The sequence below is a fragment of the Taurulus bubalis genome (genome assembly GCF_910589615.1).
Source record: "Taurulus bubalis genome assembly, chromosome: 11".
Lineage (NCBI taxonomy): Eukaryota > Metazoa > Chordata > Actinopteri > Perciformes > Cottidae > Taurulus > Taurulus bubalis.
The window spans coordinates 25,047,520-25,065,393 of record NC_136599.1 but is presented as its reverse complement, the minus strand read 5'-3'; the positions used below and the strand labels follow the sequence as shown (position 1 = coordinate 25,065,393).

The 17,874-nt window shown below is 43.4% G+C and overlaps 1 protein-coding gene and 1 pseudogene across 2 annotated transcripts; one reads left to right on the top strand and one right to left on the bottom strand.

Moving 5' to 3' along the window:
- Positions 1 to 24: 24 nt before the first annotated feature.
- kif3b (kinesin family member 3B) lies at positions 25 to 8,781 on the top strand (the record flags this gene model as incomplete). The annotated part of the gene is made up of 8 exons (XM_079225686.1): positions 25 to 1,416; positions 1,626 to 1,727; positions 3,023 to 3,145; positions 3,511 to 3,629; positions 4,394 to 4,510; positions 5,377 to 5,482; positions 6,291 to 6,496; positions 8,676 to 8,781. The coding sequence occupies 8 exons, from the start codon at positions 25 to 27 to the stop codon at positions 8,779 to 8,781; spliced, it is 2,271 nt and encodes a 756-aa protein (XP_079081812.1).
- A 4,210-nt stretch (positions 8,782 to 12,991) lies between these two features.
- LOC306743383 (zinc-binding protein A33-like) lies at positions 12,992 to 13,900 on the bottom strand (annotated as a pseudogene). Its single transcript has 2 exons — positions 13,196 to 13,900; positions 12,992 to 12,998 (listed from the first exon to the last, which is right to left on the bottom strand). The product of its transcript is annotated as a zinc-binding protein A33-like (transcript).
- Positions 13,901 to 17,874: the final 3,974 nt, after the last annotated feature.

Here is a 17,874-nt window from a genome sequence, read left to right as displayed (position 1 = left end):
GTGGGTCGGCAGCCGCTCTGCAACATGTCCAAGAGCAAGAGTGCCGAGACGGTCAAGGTGGTGGTCCGCTGTCGCCCCATGAATGAGAAAGAGCGGGCGGCCAAGTTCGAAAGGGTGGTCGCTGTCGATGTCAAATTGGGCCAGATCATGGTCAGGAACCCCAGGGAGGCCTCGTCCAGTGACCACCCCAAAGTCTTCACCTTTGATTCGGTCTACGACTGGAACTCCAAGCAAATAGATTTGTACGATGAAACCTTCAGGCCCCTGGTGGATTCAGTTCTACTTGGGTTCAACGGGACCATTTTTGCCTATGGGCAGACCGGTACAGGGAAGACGTATACTATGGAGGGGGTGAGAAATGATACAGAGAGGAGAGGGGTGATCCCCAACTCCTTTGAGCACATCTTCACTCACATTTCCCGCTCCCAGAATCAGCAGTACCTGGTGAGAGCGTCGTATCTAGAAATTTACCAAGAGGAGATCAAAGACTTGCTCTCCAAAGACCAGACGCGTCGCCTGGAGCTCAGGGAGAAGCCCGACACCGGCGTGTACGTCAAGGAGCTTTTATCGTTTGTCACCAAGAGCGTGCGGGAGATCGAACATGTCATGAACGTGGGCAACCAGAACCGCTCGGTGGGCGCCACGAACATGAATGAGCACAGCTCCCGTTCTCACGCCATCTTCGTCATCACTGTGGAGTGCAGCGAGCTGGATGTTGACGGAGAGAACCACATCCGGGTGGGCAAACTGAACCTGGTGGATTTAGCCGGTAGTGAAAGGCAGACCAAGACGGGTGCTCAGGGGGAGAGGCTCAAAGAAGCCACGAAGATCAATCTGTCCCTTTCGGCCCTGGGGAACGTCATATCGTCCCTGGTGGACGGAAGGAGCAGCCACATCCCCTACCGAGATTCCAAACTCACCCGTTTGCTGCAGGACTCTCTGGGGGGCAACGCCCGCACGGTCATGGTCGCCAACATCGGCCCGGCATCCTACAACGTGGAGGAGACCTTAACGACGCTGCGCTACTCCAACCGGGCGAAGAACATCAAGAACAAGCCGCGCATCAACGAGGACCCCAAGGACGCCCTGCTCCGGGAGTTTCAGGAGGAGATCGCCCGGCTGAAGGAACAGCTGCAGAAGCGTTCGGGAAAGAAGAAAAAGAGGAGGCAGAGGAGGAGGGACGGGAGCGACGTTGAGGACGGAGAGACAGAGGACGACGACGACGAAGATGGGGACGACAAAGGGGATTACTGGCGGGAGCAGCAGGAGAAGCTGGAGAGGGAGCGGAAGGCAATAATGGAGGATCACAGTCTGGTGGCAGAGGAGAAAGTTCTGCTGCTGAAAGAGAAAGAGAAGAAAATGGAAGACCTGAAGAAGGAGAGGGACGCAGGAGAGATGCTTGCAGCCAAAGTGAAGGTAAGCAGACTTTGTCACAGCGGGTGCGTTTCTGTACATAAAGTATGCATCAGATTTGAGTTTGTATTTGAGGGTTGTAGCACAGGCTCAAATTTCAGATTTGCTTTCATCGGATTAAACAAACCCGCACACATGCAAGCAGCTGCAAATGCTTTTTTCCCTATCGTGGTTTCTTTGGCATCTTTCTTTCTTTTTTCTCCTCAATCCAGGCGATGGAGAGTAAGCTCCTCGTCGGGGGGAAGAACATTGTGGATCACACTAACGAGCAACAGAAAATGCTGGAGCTGAGGAGGCAAGAAATCGCAGAGCAGGTAAACCAAACATGTGAAAAACTGAACTTTGGTCATTCGGGCGACAAATATGTGATGACAGGGTAGTTGTTTTGAATCGGGGTGTGACGGTATGTAGGATGGTAAATGGACTGTTCTTGTATAGCGCTTTTCTTGTCTTCCAACCACTAGCGCTTTAACACTACATGTCATCATTCACCCATTCACACACTGATGACGGGGAGCTCCCATGCAAAGTGCCACCTGACCATCAGGACTCTTACTGACATTCAAACGCTGCAATTACAGCCTGCCCCTGTTCCAGTTAGTCAACATGAGCTCGCAGATTCATCTGGTTCCCAGGCAGACGTTTCTCAGATATAAAACATGGAGTTCTTTCTTGTCCCCGTCACGACGGGTCCTCTAGTTTTCGAGCGGTTCGGAGACGTGTTCTCTTCCTGTCGTGAGCTTTCCCAGATGATAAACCACATTTCAAACGAGTTTAATTTCGTTGTAGTCCAAAGGCAGAGCCATGTTAAAATAGGACGGGCCCTAATCATGTTAATGCGGTAAGAATTATTAAATGAGAAGGAAAAGGACGGGCTTAGTAAGACGCATGACGGACACAAAATATACGGCCGCCACAACCTGTGGGGGTGAGAGAGATAAAGAGGGATGTATGATCCAGCTGACTGTTAATAAGGTGCAGGTCTGGGTTTTAGGACAACAGGTGTGGATACATTTCAATCCACCTCAGAACCAAAAAATCCAGTCTTGTGTTAAATCTTGAACAATCAAATCAAGCTAACTCAGTTGTCCACGTACAAAGAACAGGGTCCATGTCCAAGATCAATCGTGCCAAGAAAGTCTTTATTCGGTTGTTCGAGTGGCTACAAGCGTATCCCAAACTATCAGCTGCTCCACTGAGAGGCTGGTAGATTAATGAAGTGAAAGTTGCAGAGAGCTACACAAAGCACCAAGTTATACATCGGCAATGGCAGACAAATTCTGTCTTACCTTTACTGCCATTTAATAACATTTCAGCTGTCGAGGTGATCGCCTCTATTTCCATCCAGGCCCAGACCTCGGGCTATTTGTTCTGTGAAGAAATGCGCCCAGAAACACGGCCCCTTTTGCTTTTTTATTTATTTCGATTTCTCTTTGGTTGCCTGGTTATTTTTCTGTGGTTCAAATCTGGTGTGCGCTTGCTAGACTTCCAACAAAAGCAACGCAACTCATTTAATTGACAGCTGATTTTTTTTTTTTTTTCATGTGTCATAATGTGGTGCGATGTCTGAACTTTATTGGAATTTCCGAATGTGTCCGTGCGTTTCCAGAAACGACGCGAGCGGGAGATGCAGCAGCAGATGGACTGTCGTGACGAAGAGACTCTGGAGCTGAAGGAGACCTACAGCTCTCTGCAGCAGGAAGTCGACATCAAAACCAAGAAGCTGAAAAAGGTAGCGGCCGTGGGTGGGGCCAGCGCGTGGTCGACTCAGTCACTGTCAATGAATATCATCATCATAGTACATAACAAATACACCGCTAGCACTATTGTGCATTTGATCGTCTAGGAAGGCATCAGTACAGCATGGGCCTGTTTTATTTTGAAAAGCCTGATGTTCAGTACTTGTGAGGCTTTATGTGTCTGTAAGTAGGTCAGGTACTATTTCATCAGGTAATATCAGACAAGAATACACTATTTGCTTTGTTTTTGTCTATTTGGATAATCCATTACTCCTCATGATATCAGTCGGGTGTCTTAAGGCGGAATATTCAAGTCCTTTCGCTAACCGTGGCTTCCTCTCTCCCCTCTGTCCTCCAGCTGTTTGCCAAGCTGCAGGCCGTGAAGGCAGAAATCCACGACATCCAGGAGGCGCATATCAACGAGCGCCAGGAGCTGGAGCAGACCCAGAACGAGCTCACCAGGGACCTCAAGCTGAAGTACGGAGCCTGCACGAGACTCTGCTCAGTATTCTATCCCTCATGAGCTCAGTCTGCTGCAGAGGCTGTAACGAGCTGCGTCTGGTCTCATGCTGTCAGGCGTAAAGGCAGAGTCTGGGTTTTAGTTCTTTTCAAGTGTGCGTGTATGAGGTTCTTATACGCAGTCAGAGCTGGGCGATGAATCAATTTTCATCAGTTAATTCAAGTTCATGTTTAAAAGAGGAGAGAGTTGTGTCGGTGTTGCTCTACTGTTGTGGGTAGTGATGCAACAGATTATAAAAACTCAGTTCAGATTAGTCACAGGTCGGATCAGCACAAAATGGAGAAAAAAGAAGCAAATATAACTTTTACAGATTCCTGATGCCGCCGATACTAATTGATGATCCATATTGGAAGATACAGATCCAAACCGTCCAAAAAATAATGTCAACTGCTTTGAGGCAGCTCTTTCAAATGAGGAACTGAAGCCGTTATTTCCTTCTCTGCTCTCTTCAAAGACTCCTTTGACTTCACAGAACACAGGACTTACTGGTCTACCGCTGCCTTATTGTGTGACTTTTGTGAACTGTCATATGTATAATTTCTGTCATGGTTTGACTATGTTGTCATTTTATTATGTTGTTCATTCTGCATTCAATTCAGTTTATTTTGTATAGCCCAAAATCACAAATTTGCCTCGGAGGGCTTTATAATCTGTACACATGACATCCCTGTCCCGAGACCTCAGATCAGAATAAACGACTGACTACTTGTTTGTCTTTCAGACATTTGATCATCGAGAACTTCATCCCCTCAGAGGAGAAGAACAAAATAGTCAACAGGGCTTACTTTGATGAGGAGGACGAATACTGGAAAATGAAGCCCATCACACGTATGGAGGAGTAAGTAACACAATGGTCACAACAAGCTTTTTGTTATTTTACATTTAGCATCTGGTTAGAAGTGCTCTAATTTGAGCGTAGAAGCTTTTGAAAAAGAGGATGACCAGCTTGTGTTATCGGTGAATATTTCATGGCTTTGGAATGAAATATTTATCGGTAAAGGGTAGTATGATTTGTCGGCAGTGTTTGACGTGTGTTTGCAATGGTAAATAGCTGAGAGCCAGCAGGGGATTTAAACCTGCATCGTTTGTAGGCGTGGCCACGGGGGACGTTGCACGTTACATTGTTTTGTAGAGATGCCACTGATCCTGATCTGTATTGACCCCTCACAGTTCAGCACACGGGAACCGAGGATTCATTAATGTCAGGTTAGCCATCACAGGGAGAAATATAGTTTTACTGCTGATACAATCTATTATTTCCTAATCATTTTAATTGTTTTTTCATGAGAAAAAAAAAAGACTAAGTTAAAAAGATAACATTTAGAATGTTCTTCAGAGCAGTTGAAAGGATTTTTGTGACTGTTTGATCCTTGAAGACTAGCTGATATAATCAAACAGCAAAGGGATTTGTATCTGCCAATATGGAGCATCAATGATCAGCAATTAGTATCGGTGGCTAAAAAATTCATATTATTTTCTTAGGTGCTGATCTGATCTGTGAAAACAAATCTGCAGAAAAGCACCGCAATACCAAACATTTGGTTTTGGGGTGGATCGGTTTATAGAGATATAAGGGTTCCAATTCTTAACTTGAAATGCAATGTTTTTTTCCTCTATAATGACAGAACCGTTATGATGCATTAAGATGTAATACTCCCACAATGCCGTGCACGCTGTCTCATTCTCGGTGTGTTTCCGCTCCAGTGACCATCAGATGATGACCAGGCCTTCGTCCGCGGTCGGCTACAGGAGGCCTCTCAGCCACCACGCTCGCATGGCCATGATGATGAGGCCTGACATGAGATACAAAGTAAGCTGCACGTTGCTACATGTATTCACTCATCAAGAGACTTCATGCAAAACAAAGCAATAAGTGGAAGGATGTTTAATCACTGATGATTATGACATGCACAGGAATGCATGTAGGTATCATGTTTAACATTTCCCCATAATAATACCATGAAATATTTTCAATTATTTAAAATTAAATGTATGCACTTTTGTCAGGCGGAAGCCTCCTGCTCTGCAAAGTGAAGCCAATACGAAAGTGCACTAAACATGCATTCTCTCTACTGACCAGCAGGGGGCGACAACTCCAGTTGCAAAAATAAATCTGGTTGTAGAATTCTATATAAATGACTTCTCTGATTTATTCCCTCAGTAAACATGAGTTTATGTCTCAATCTCTAGTTTCAAGTCTTCTTCAATACAGCATGGTGTTCATTTAGTACATTGTGGTCATTTAGAGTCAAACAGACAATAAAGCAGGGGATGATTTAGGGCGGGCTTACAGTGATTGACAGGTCGCTACCAGTTGTCCGTGTTTTCGTTTTAGAAGTTAAAACCTTTCACAGTTTGTTTTCACGTTGTGGTTCAAGTTAATAGTAACATTTTGGTCACCCTTAAAAATATCAACGTTCAATTCAACGTTCGGTTCTGCTCGGCTTCATCCTCTGGTGTCACTTCTGGTTATAAAAAAGCAGGATGGTGTCGGCCTAAATGTCGACCCCGGGAATCCATAACGAAGATGTTTACACACTTGTTGTCAGCCGTTTTGACAACATGAGTTTACACATACAACGTAGCAGGATTGACTTGTGTGTCTCTGTTCCCCTCAGGCTGAAAACATCATGATGCTGGACATGGACCTGCCCGCTCGGACCACTAAAGAGTACCAGGAGCCGGTTATCGCCCCTAAGGTGGCGGCAGCTCTGGAGAGCGCTCTTCGGGATGAGGATGAGATCCAGGTGGATGCCTCTGGCTTTCACAGCAGCTTGGGATCCACCCCGCCTGCAGGCTCCAGCCTCAAGAAACCAAAGTCTGGGTAAGGCCAATTGTTCCCGTCAGGTGGCATATACCGGGGTGAGGCTGGTGCTCGAATTGACCCTTACCCAGAGGTGTCAAAAGTATTCACATTCATTACTCAAGTAGAAGTATAGATACTAGGGTTTAAAAATACTTAATAAAAGTTGAAGTATCAACTCAAGCTTTTTACTTAAGTAAAAGTGTAAAAGTACTGGTTTAAAAAACTACTTAAAAGTATAAAAGTAAAAGTAATGTAAGGGGAATGTTTTTTTCCCATTAAGGACAAACTCTTAAGCCGCGTCTCAGGGGCCTATAGTGCACTACCCCACCTCCCCCAAAACAATCATTTTTATAAAGGCCATAATGACTATAATATTTTAAAATGTTATGTTGAAAAATGTGGGATGCACTAGGCTACCCGTTTCAGCTGCATATATGCCCATTTAAAATGATCACATTTTATTACAATGCAAATACATTAAAGTACCATATGTGTACTACTGAGCATTAACATGCGTTTCATGGAGCGGAAGACATGATAACGAGTTGCCTATAAGTATTGTAACAGTGCAAAATAGGCGGCGGCGGCGACTCCGACACAAACACTTAAAGCTGTGGTTCTCAAACTTTTTCTGTAAATAACATAATTGTGTGACTCATCTGTGCTTTTATGAATAACAGAATAAAGAAAATTGCAATCACTTACAAGTAAATCAGATTGCCCCATCAGACAATGTTTTGTGTAAGTTCTGTCTGTGCAAAAAATTACTCCTATGTAGTTACTACTAAATAGCTCATTGTGGAAAACAATAAGCTTTTAATTTTTTTTTGCCAAACAAAACAGAATCAGTGGAGATATGTGAGCCATCAGGTTGTATCAGTATTAGTGGAGCAGTGACCTGCTTTCCTCGACACACATGTTATAAACGGGGTTGTAGATTTGATACGGCCTCTCTCAATTCATGCTCAATATTGAGCTTAGATCTGTTTTTTTATTTTGAGAAACGCAACAGCAAGAAAAGACGAGCTCACGGAGCTCACGCCGTCGCGTCAAATCGCGCATGCGCAAGCTAACCTGTTAACAGTGTACCGTAACATTTACCCGAAAGTACAGGCATTTGTCCATGTATTTATTAATGACTTAGTTTTATATCCGTGTACTTTGTACTTTTGTAATATGTGAAGCCAGCAGCTCATTATTGGTAGAAGACACGAGCACCGTGGCTCGTTTCACCTGGAGCAGGAGAGCTGCTCTGGGTTCAGAGAGCTGCTCCGGGTTCAGAGAGCTGCTCCGGGTTCAGAGAGCTGCCCTGGGTTCAGAGAGCTGCTCCGGGTTAAAACGCAGATATAGTGGTCTGCTTTCACGCGACATACTTTTCGACGCTCTCTGTCCTGGTGTGTGTGCTCAGCGCTCACCTGTGTGCGCTGAGCGCACGTATCTGTGGGCAACGGGGCGGAGAGGTTTTTTGTGTGTTTTTGAACGATGACAAGCCAGAGTGAAAACAAACCAAAATGAAATAGTAACGAGGCTATTTTTAAAATGTAGGGAGTAGAAAGTACAGATATTTGTGTGAAAATGTAAGGAGTAGAAGTAAAAAGTCGTCTGAAAAATAAATACTCCAGTAAAGTATAGATACCCAACATTTCTACTTAAGTAAGGTAACGAAGTATTTGTACTTCGTTACTTGACACCTCTGCCCTTACCTAAGTCCCGCCCCTCGCACGCAGACTGGACCATCATAGCGTAGCATCGGCCGGCTGCGATCACGGTCCTCCAACTATCCTTCTTCTGCTCAGCAGACTCTTTTCAGGCTGGTTTTGTGGATTTGGACAGAGCGATGGTTAAACCTGAAGCTAACATTAGCGGAGTACGTTAGCGCATCATTATCTAGCGTTAGCACTTCTGTCTATATTCTATCTTTTATTTATTTTTAACTTGTTTTCACAGCTGAAAACAAAATGAATCAGTTTGACATTCTAGATATACCCTTCAAACACATTAGATTAAAAAAAGAAGATAATGTAAACTGTTTCTTTATGGAGTGCAGTTAGTGAGCGTGTGGGCTCCGACAGTGGGGGGGCGGGGCTTACCGATGGATCAGTGATGTGCATTTGGTTAGGAGTGAATAAAACCGCCATGTTTAGGCTCCTCGCCTTCTGCTGCCAGTCTAACCTTCTTGTCTTTGCTCTCTTCCCAGTCGACCGAGAACGGGCAAGAAGTCGAGCACCCCGACGTCTCCGTTCAGCCCCTCGAGTCCAGGATCCCCGCTCTACCCACAATCCCGCGGCCTAGTGCCCAAGTGACGACTTCTACAACTGCTACCACCAACACAACCTCTCTTTTGCACCTTTCCACTTTGGGACTCAACTTTGAGAGAAGGGAGTCTCCTTTGTTTTGTCTGAGTCGTCATCGTTGTGTTTTTTTTGTTGTCACGATTGCAGAATATTGGATTCTGCAAACATCAGAAAAAAACAACTTTAAGACTAATGCTGCTTTTGTAGGTTTTTACTGTTGCCACGCCACTGTTGAGGGTGAGTCGGTGCATCCCCAAGACAGCAGCCACGCATGAAGCCTCACATCACTACACTGCTGTTACCTTACTCTAGTGGCTCAACGCCACTGATGTGTGTGCTGCTGCTGAAAGGTTTGGAGTCGCTTATTACACTGATGTAGGTGTATTATTCACATTGAAAATAGACCAGACCCCAAAAGAAGAAGAATTAAATGATTTAAAATGTACGTTTAGCCTCCACAGTGTTACATTCAAGGGGCGAATGCTGCTCTAACCATTTCCCCAACACACAGCGTTTGATTTAGAGTCTGTTTTCCGGTCCAGAAAAGCAGAAGAGAACTCTGATGCTGGCATTGTGGCTTTAAATATTCTTGGTAGGCGTCTTTCTTTGGGCCCTCTGCAGTCTGCTCAGTGGTCAGTGTGTTCAGCTGATATTCTGGGATTGGGCCAACACTACACTACCCTTCCATTTCTATTGGGACGTATAAAAATACAAAAACGTTTTACTTAGTAATATTCCAGCTTGTTCTAGGCATTATAGTGCACTTAAAAATTCTCAGGCTGGTTGTTCACCATGTACAAAACTTTATTTATTTATTTGCAAATTCTTCATACAAATCACATTTTACAACCTAAAATCATGAAAGACGATGCAGACATCCAGAGTCGTCCTCTCGACATCAAGCTTTTTGTGGCAGGCGATCCCAAACATTTAAGCAGCAGTGTATAGATAGATAGATATATATCGATAAAATATAGTCACAATGTTCTTAATGTATAGAAAACAATGGACTGCAGTATCCTCAATGCACTATCCTATCTTCCCAGATCTGTGTTGGGAGTTGTCGTCCTGTCTTACTGTGAGTGTGGTGGGGGGCTGACGCATGTGTGTGTGTGTGTGTCTTTACGTCACGCTGCGCCGGTAGACTGGCTACTGTTGGACCTCTGATACTGTTGGAATGGCTTTAGGGGGTCTTCGCTGTTTTGTGTCTTAAAGGAATCCTTCAACATTTTGGGAAATAAGCTTTTTTTAAATGTATTTTTTGGGAGAGAGTATGCATCTCAAACTATGAAGCTGGACGGGTCCCGCATGTCATTGTCCCATCGCTCGTTGGATGAAACCAACGTGCTCGATTACTCGTTGGTAGCTGGATGAACAGAGCAACCCCCCCCCCCCCCCCCCCCGGCCCCCGACCACGAATAAGCACATTTCCTGAAATGTGGAAGTTGTCCTTTTTTTTTTTTTTTTTTACCCCCTCTGCATGATTGTAAACGCACAGGCCAGAAAAAGAGGCTCCTCCATCACCAGATGCTGTCATCCCACGGGAGATGGAGAGCCACACACACACACTAAGGACACACAGTACGGACACGTTCTCGGCGGCGGGACACTGCAGAGACGACCACGCCCCACCGGGTCACTTTAGATTTCCTGTCCTGGAATGTGCCTCGGCTTCATCAGGGTTCCAAGGTGCCTTAAACTCTGCTTCTTTTATTCGAGGTGTGCACACACATTCTTCTCGGCCTTGTTGTTCTTTAATCTTCATTCCAGCCAGTCCCGTCAGAATGGGGTGCACTCGTTGAACGGAGAGGCGGAGCGTTTGGACACGGCATCCAACCAACTCCAGGTTTTCTCTAAGGGCCACAGGAAGTCCACCGCCTCTGTTTGTGTGTTCAGTTCCAGATGAATGATGACGTAGCCTCTCTGCTGCGCTCTCGTTCCCCCTCCCTCCTCCCCCCCGGACGGCGCGGGCCACGCTGTCCGCTCGCTGCTACCGCTTTACCGTGTCGGGTTTTTACACCCACGTGACATTCCAAACGGGCCCCCCGGGTCAAACGGCAACAGAAATCCTCTCAAACGTGCGAGAGGATTGTGTTCAAGAGCCATCGGCCGTCTCGCCTGTCAGGAGACTTCCAGCTGAAGAATCTGTGTCGCCGGTTGAGCTGCGTAACGATGATTCTACACTTGCTGACAGGCAATCCTCGGTCACTTTTACACACACACACACACACATGTGTGTATTGGGGGAAAAGCAAAACTAACTTATAAGCTTTCATTTTTATATACAGATGTAGATATCATTTTCTATTCCGTTTTTTTTCTTCCTTAAAATAGATGATCGTTTTATTTTTTCCGTGCCGTACATCGCCGTCTTTGTGTTCACGAGGTACGGGCTTTCTTTGGTTCGACTGCTGCATGTCTTCGGTTTGTGTGCAGACGGCTTCCGAGCGAGGAGCTCTCCTCGCGCCACGGTCCAATATTCCCACGGCCCCTGAACGCCCCCGTCACCAACACGAGCGTGGTGTTTAGAATACGGCCTCGTCGTCGTTCTGTTTGATGCCGCATGATCTTTTTTTAGCAAGCTTGAGCATCACCTTTCGGCTCATTCATAGGAATTTTTGGTAAAGGAAAATGTGAATTTTAATACCTGTGCATCTGTATCCCATAGCAACATCACTGGATCCAAACTCCATATCTAAGACTTTTTGAGACCAACTTTTTTTTTTACTTTTAATAGCCAAATGAGGTGTGTGTGTGTGTCCGTCCATGTGATTTTTGTTTAGTTTGTTTGGATGATTAAAGAGATTCAGTCACAACGAGGGTGTGTCCCGTCTCTTCTGTTTCATACACAGCCTCGTGCAGCAACAGCTGTATTCTGACTAATTGGAAATAATTCCTATTAGGAACATGGATGGAAAAAAGGAATATGGGCTGTAGATTTTTTTGTTTTGTTGGGAGAACGCTTCAATTTATACATAAGAACACCAAGATATTTCAAGCCAGTTCAACTGGCAAACAAAAGGTCACCTGCTGCTTTGAAGAAGCTAGTTAACTCAACTTGAAATGTCCTATGATTCAACTGAGAAATGAAAGTTCATAAGATGAGACTACGAGGTGCCAGTTGTCTCAACATTATGAGTGGAGTTGTCAGAGTTAAGTGAACTCTTTGTCCCATGTTGTTGAATCTTTAGCCACCAAGTTAAAATAGCTTTACCATGTGTTTGTACAACTTGCCATTTCAAGTTAAGAGGACTTTCATTCCAAATTTGTTTCAACTTGTATATGAATGTTATTTTTACTGATAATTGAAAGTGTGCTTGCTTTATAAAAAATAAATGATCAATAATTCTTCTGTTCAAAAGATATAACAGTTATTGGAGGAGAAAATACACAGACCGAAACATTGGCTATACAAGTACATCTCCACACCAAATAGATGCATCTGTCGTCCACTGACAAGTGACAGATCATTGCAACAGGTTCATACATTTTCAATGAGCAAGAACATTGTAAACACTAAAAGAAAATGGAGACTCATGACTTAATTGCGTACTTTAAAAAAATATATAATTACAGAGACAGATTGAGATATGTGAGATACTGAGAACTTCATAAAACCATAAGTTTCATTTTTATAAAATTAAACAATTCTAACAGCCTCACAAAAGGTACGTTTAAAAAACAACCAATCTACAGTTCAAGAGTTTTAGTCTACTGTTTTCACTTTTACATTTCTCCACCAAGCTTGACTTTGAGATGTGCTTACATTTTTTTACTGGCTATATGTATTATAATCTGGGCTAATCACAGGCTAATTAACAGTTATGTCTGTCATCCATAACTTTAGAACAATGCAATACTGACAAAAAACAGATGCTGATGTTGCAGCAGAAACGAGGATGAAGATGAATATGATCTTTGACAGCACAAGAGAGGATAGATGTTGCAGAGTTCTCAAATGTACAACACAAATTACGTTATTCTTGATTTTAAAAAAATACATGAAATCTGACATCTTTTGAGCCAATAAAGTTTTATTGAGCATATTTGGTCATGTTAGTTTTGTATTCATTACAAACTGAGACTGACTGATGTTCACCGGCCTCATACAGAGGAGGTCACGTGACGGCACCGCCCTCCAGTGGTGGCAGAGAGGCATGACGTCAGACAGACGCCGAGGAAACCTCAGACAACACAATCGCAAAATAATTAATAACATTCACAATCTGATGGAAAACACAGAACAACATTCACATGAGTTCATGTGGTACTTCATACATAAGACACCAAAACTACAACTATGATGAAGCCCATAGAAATCTTAGAAAGCCGGACCGACCAATAGAAGCAAGTATAACACAGCAGACGATGACCCTTTGTCAGATTTGGTGATGTATTTACTCTATCTCCTTTCATGTGAAACTTTGGGTATTTTCTGCTGCTTAAAAAGCTGAAACTCGTAGTGGTATTGAGCTCGCCCTCAGCGTGGACATGGGCCCAGAGCTCAGTGTGAATATGTGTCCTGTTGTCTGCATCGTAGAAGGAGAGCTTCCTGGAGGAGCAGTTTAGGTAAATGCCAATCTTTTGAGGTCGGGTTCCCAGTGCGAGCTCTGTGGCTTTTTTTGGGACTACAGGCGGAATATTTCTGGCCGTCGTATTTTAGGAAGTGATCCTTTATCCCGAGTGCCCAATAGTCCCTGTGTCCAACCTCTGTCTCCCAGTAATGTTGCCCTGAAGTGAACTCATTGACACTGACTACATGGCGCTTCATTGAGGAGGCTGGGAGGCCAGAGCCAGTGTTTAGGCCCGATGCTGGGGCGCAGCCAAAACCGAATGAGTAACCTGATGGAGCTTGTTCACTCTCGGGCGTGCAAAACAAACTCCGCCCATCATCCGACACGGTTATATCTGCGCTGGTGCTCTTGAGTGAGAGCAGCTCTGCTCGGGGCTGGATCACCTGCAGCATCTCCTTCCACACAAAGACCTGCAGGTGGCTTTCGTAAGGCCCCAAAGAGAGCGAGGTGTCCGCCACTTGCAGATCGCTCGCCCTGGGCCTGAAGGAGCGCTGCGGGGCCGTCCCGCTGTTACCCCGAGTCCAGCTCCTCAGGAGTCCCTCAGAGTCTTCCATCTGCAGAACCGCCACCAGCTCTGCCTCCGACTCCCTGCTCTCGGACAAAGCAAAGCAGCTACACGACTTTGTCGGGAGGGGGGCCTTATGTGTGGAACACCGCCCTCTAGCGGCCAGATGTCGAAACTGCTGGCGGGTGGCGTTTCTCTACACTTAGGTCGTCAAACGGCTTTGCTCGTTTCAGTTTGGTTTCAGTTTTTCAGAAAAGGTTGACAGTGGTGCCGAGTTTTAGTTCGTTCAATTCAATAAAACTTTATTGGAGTTAAGATAAAAAAATGTTTTATTAATGTTGCTGAAGCACTAAAGCACTTACTGTTAAACTTACTTAAAGTTTAACTACAAAGTGATAGCACTTAGTTTAACTGTATTGAAGAAATTGTACTTTCTTGATTCTTGTTGTTCTGAGTTTGTACTCATGGCTGAATGCACTCATTGTAAGTCGCTTTGGATAAAAGCATCAGCTAAATTAAATGTAATGTAATGTAAAAATACAAAAGTACACAATTATAATAATAGGAATATTAGCATAACACACAGACGCAGATATAATATTATGTACTTTTGTATATATAATACAGAATTACATTATAACATTAATATTTGTACTAATATATATATATATATATGTATATATATATACTACAGAATTTAATCTCTCAAAATAAATGTGAATTTAGTGAATATTCTACATTTTAGTGAGAAGTGCATCTCAGAAAGATGGCCCATGTACAAATACATATACATACAAAATACATGGAAAACTACATGGGAATGGCCATTTTGTATTCCGCTGTGAGGCAATCGAGCCGCAGCTCCGTCTACTGGAGGGTCACGTTTTCTGTGGACCACCTGAGAGAGTTGACGGACATGAATGTTTTTGATATATTATAGTGATATCATTTTTATTAGTCTTTTTTCACCCAGGCAATATTGTTTCATGTCATTGTTTTAGTTTAGTCTTAGTTTATCTTAAAGAATAATATTGTTTTTGTTTCAGTTTACTAAAATGTTTTAGTGTGCGTGTGTGTGTGTGTGCGTGTGTGTGTCAGTGGCGGGCCGTGCACGTTATACCTAGGCCTGCAGTCTGATATCGTATACATAAATACGCGCATGACGGGATGCTCTTCGGCGCAAAATAGATATCACTTTTAATTTTATAAAAAAAGAAAAAATTACAAAGAAATTAAAAATTACAAAATTAAATTATAAAATAGATTTAAAATAGATTTAATAGATTTAGATTTAGAATTTGTGATTCTGTTTAGGCCAGCAGAGAAGGCTTAGCAGGCCCTGACGGCCCGCCACTGGGGTGTGTGTGTGTGTGTGTGTGTGTGTGTGTGTGTGTAGACACAGATGACTTTTTTGTGACTGTTATTGACATAATATATGATTTTTTTTTTTACGACTTTTTATAGCTATTACTAAACATATTTTCGTAATGCTAAATATGTCTGCTCACATGTCGAAGTGTCCCTGAGCAAGACACCCAACCCCCAACTGCTCCCCGGAATCTTGTTACGGAATCTTGTTACGGAATCTTGTTACGGTCTCGTCCACCTCGCTGGTTAAATAGCACCCGATGTGTCCATTTTCCAGAGTGTTGGTTAAAATGGGTGCTAAATTTGGATGGAAACCCGGCATCTCAGGAAGAAGTCCCTAGATTCTTGGTGGATTAAGGTGCCAGAGGAGCAGGTATTTCATTACACTTCATGTTTTTATTAAAATATAACTGTTCATAGCCACAGAAATCACATAAACAGTCACCAAACATTTGTCACATCTTCGCTGGAAGCTCGGGTGAGTGAACACATCCAATTACAAAATAACGTTTTTGTTTTTTTAAAGCCCCTAAACTCATTATGTGGCAACATGAAAGTACAGAACAAGTTTTTGCCGAACAGACAGAGAAAAAGAAAAGACTGTTGGAACATTGAAACGAGGCCATTCATCTAGAGGAAGTAGAGGAGGAGATCAGACACCAAGGCCACCGGAGACGACTATTAAAGGAAAAAGTGACACAAGTCACATGATCAGGGCTGGATGATGAACCACATTTTACAATGAAATAGTTAATAGACATTTTGGGCAATAGGCTTATTGTCTGATGCCTGATGAAGATGATCTGATGCTTCATCCCACTGACGAGGACACGCTCATGCGCTGGTACAAACACAACCAAGTGTCACAGCCAGCTGCAGTGATATTAACTGTGATTCAAATAGTACATATCTTTATGTCACTAGAAAGTACTGTGTAACCGTGTCACGATGAACGCTTTCCCCAAAGCCCGACTAACACGGATATACCGGACAATAAAGATTCATTTTGGACAACACGTTTTAAAAAAGCTTCAGATTTCAATGTTGATGCAGTTCGTCCCTTAAGGGACGTTTTTAGCAAGTGGCATTGGTTCATGTGACGTCATTAATGCACCAAACATACATTTTGAGAACTCGGTTTTTGAGTTGAAGCTCATCTACACATGAAGTGACGACAGCAAGAGAGAAGCCCAGTCGCCCTCAGACGACGATCTCTAAATACTGGGGTTTTTATACCTGTGTGAAACTAGAAGATGCAATAATGCAAAATTGGGTAATCAAGACGCTTTTGAAATGAGAGTTGTTGAAAAGCGGTCTCAATTTGGACAAAAACATATGAGCACAGAGTTCACTTAACTCTGAAAACAAAGATGAGTTCTGAATTCTCAACCCAGCGGTCACACTAGTCTGAATGACGCAATATATATAAATATATATATAACAAACCCCCCCAAAAAAACAAAAAATATATATACAGTATATATCTATATGTATATGTATATATCTATATCTGACTGGACACATGTTCACTGCTGTAATGTGAGGTTTTATGGAGGGTTTCATAATGAGCGTAAGGCTTCGTGGACCTTCCATTAAAGGAGTGAAGGATTCTCCGCGGCTACTTGAGCTGTCGGGTTAAAACATAATATGTATAGAAATCGTCTACATTCACTGCTTTTTGTTTTTTTTATACATCGAGTGGAATATCGAGACGATGATGCAAATAGTGAGAGGACTTCAGGGCTTCACAGTTCTCTGGAACACGAGGGTTTGGGCCTGTGAATTATTATTAGTGTGCAATGACGACACATATGCTCACAATTTAGTTATGATCTGTCGGTGACTTCCAGGCAATTTGTTTAACTGCAAAGAATGATCTTACTTTCTTAAACCAACTAGTTCATATGGATAAGAAAGCGGAGAGAAAACATTTCGTTGGTAGATGCTGTGCTGCAGTTGAAGATAATCCAATGGCATTAATACAGCCTCTCTATTTCAGAAATTAGACTGTTAGAACAGTTTTCCAGTCTGAGAACTCTGAACCCGTTTTCTTGAACTTTGCTGCAGCACTGTGCCACATGCATTACATTCTCTGTCTGTGTGTGCAAAGAAATGCAATATATTGACGACATGTCAGTGTTTGTGGCACATCAGAGTGATCTGAGTTGTGTTTTTTTTTATCAGGGCAAAAATTTGCCATTTAGGTGACTTGCAACTGAATTGGAAGAAAGTGCAGAGGATGAAACACCTTTCAATGGTTACAGGGTTGACACCAATGTACACGTTACTCAGTGGCCGGCTAACTTAGCTTAGCATTATGAGTGGGAGACCATTTTGCCACGTCAGAATCCGGGTGAAATCCGTCTCTAAAGCTCTCCAATTGACGCGTCATATCTTGTTGGTTTGCCGACAGATAAAGTGGAATGACTCAAAAATAAAAGTTAAATTCATTGACGAACAGAGAACTTCTACATTGGTGTGTGTTCCTTCGCTGTAAAATGAGTGGGTGTCTCCGTCATCGGAAAGGTTTGATTTGGTGACAAAGAACAGATGCCTCGGTGTGGACTGGCCCAGTGATAACCATCAGAAAATGCTTTACTGTCAAATCAAAAGCATCTCCGTGTGGATGTAACAAAATGGGTGCAATGAGAAAAG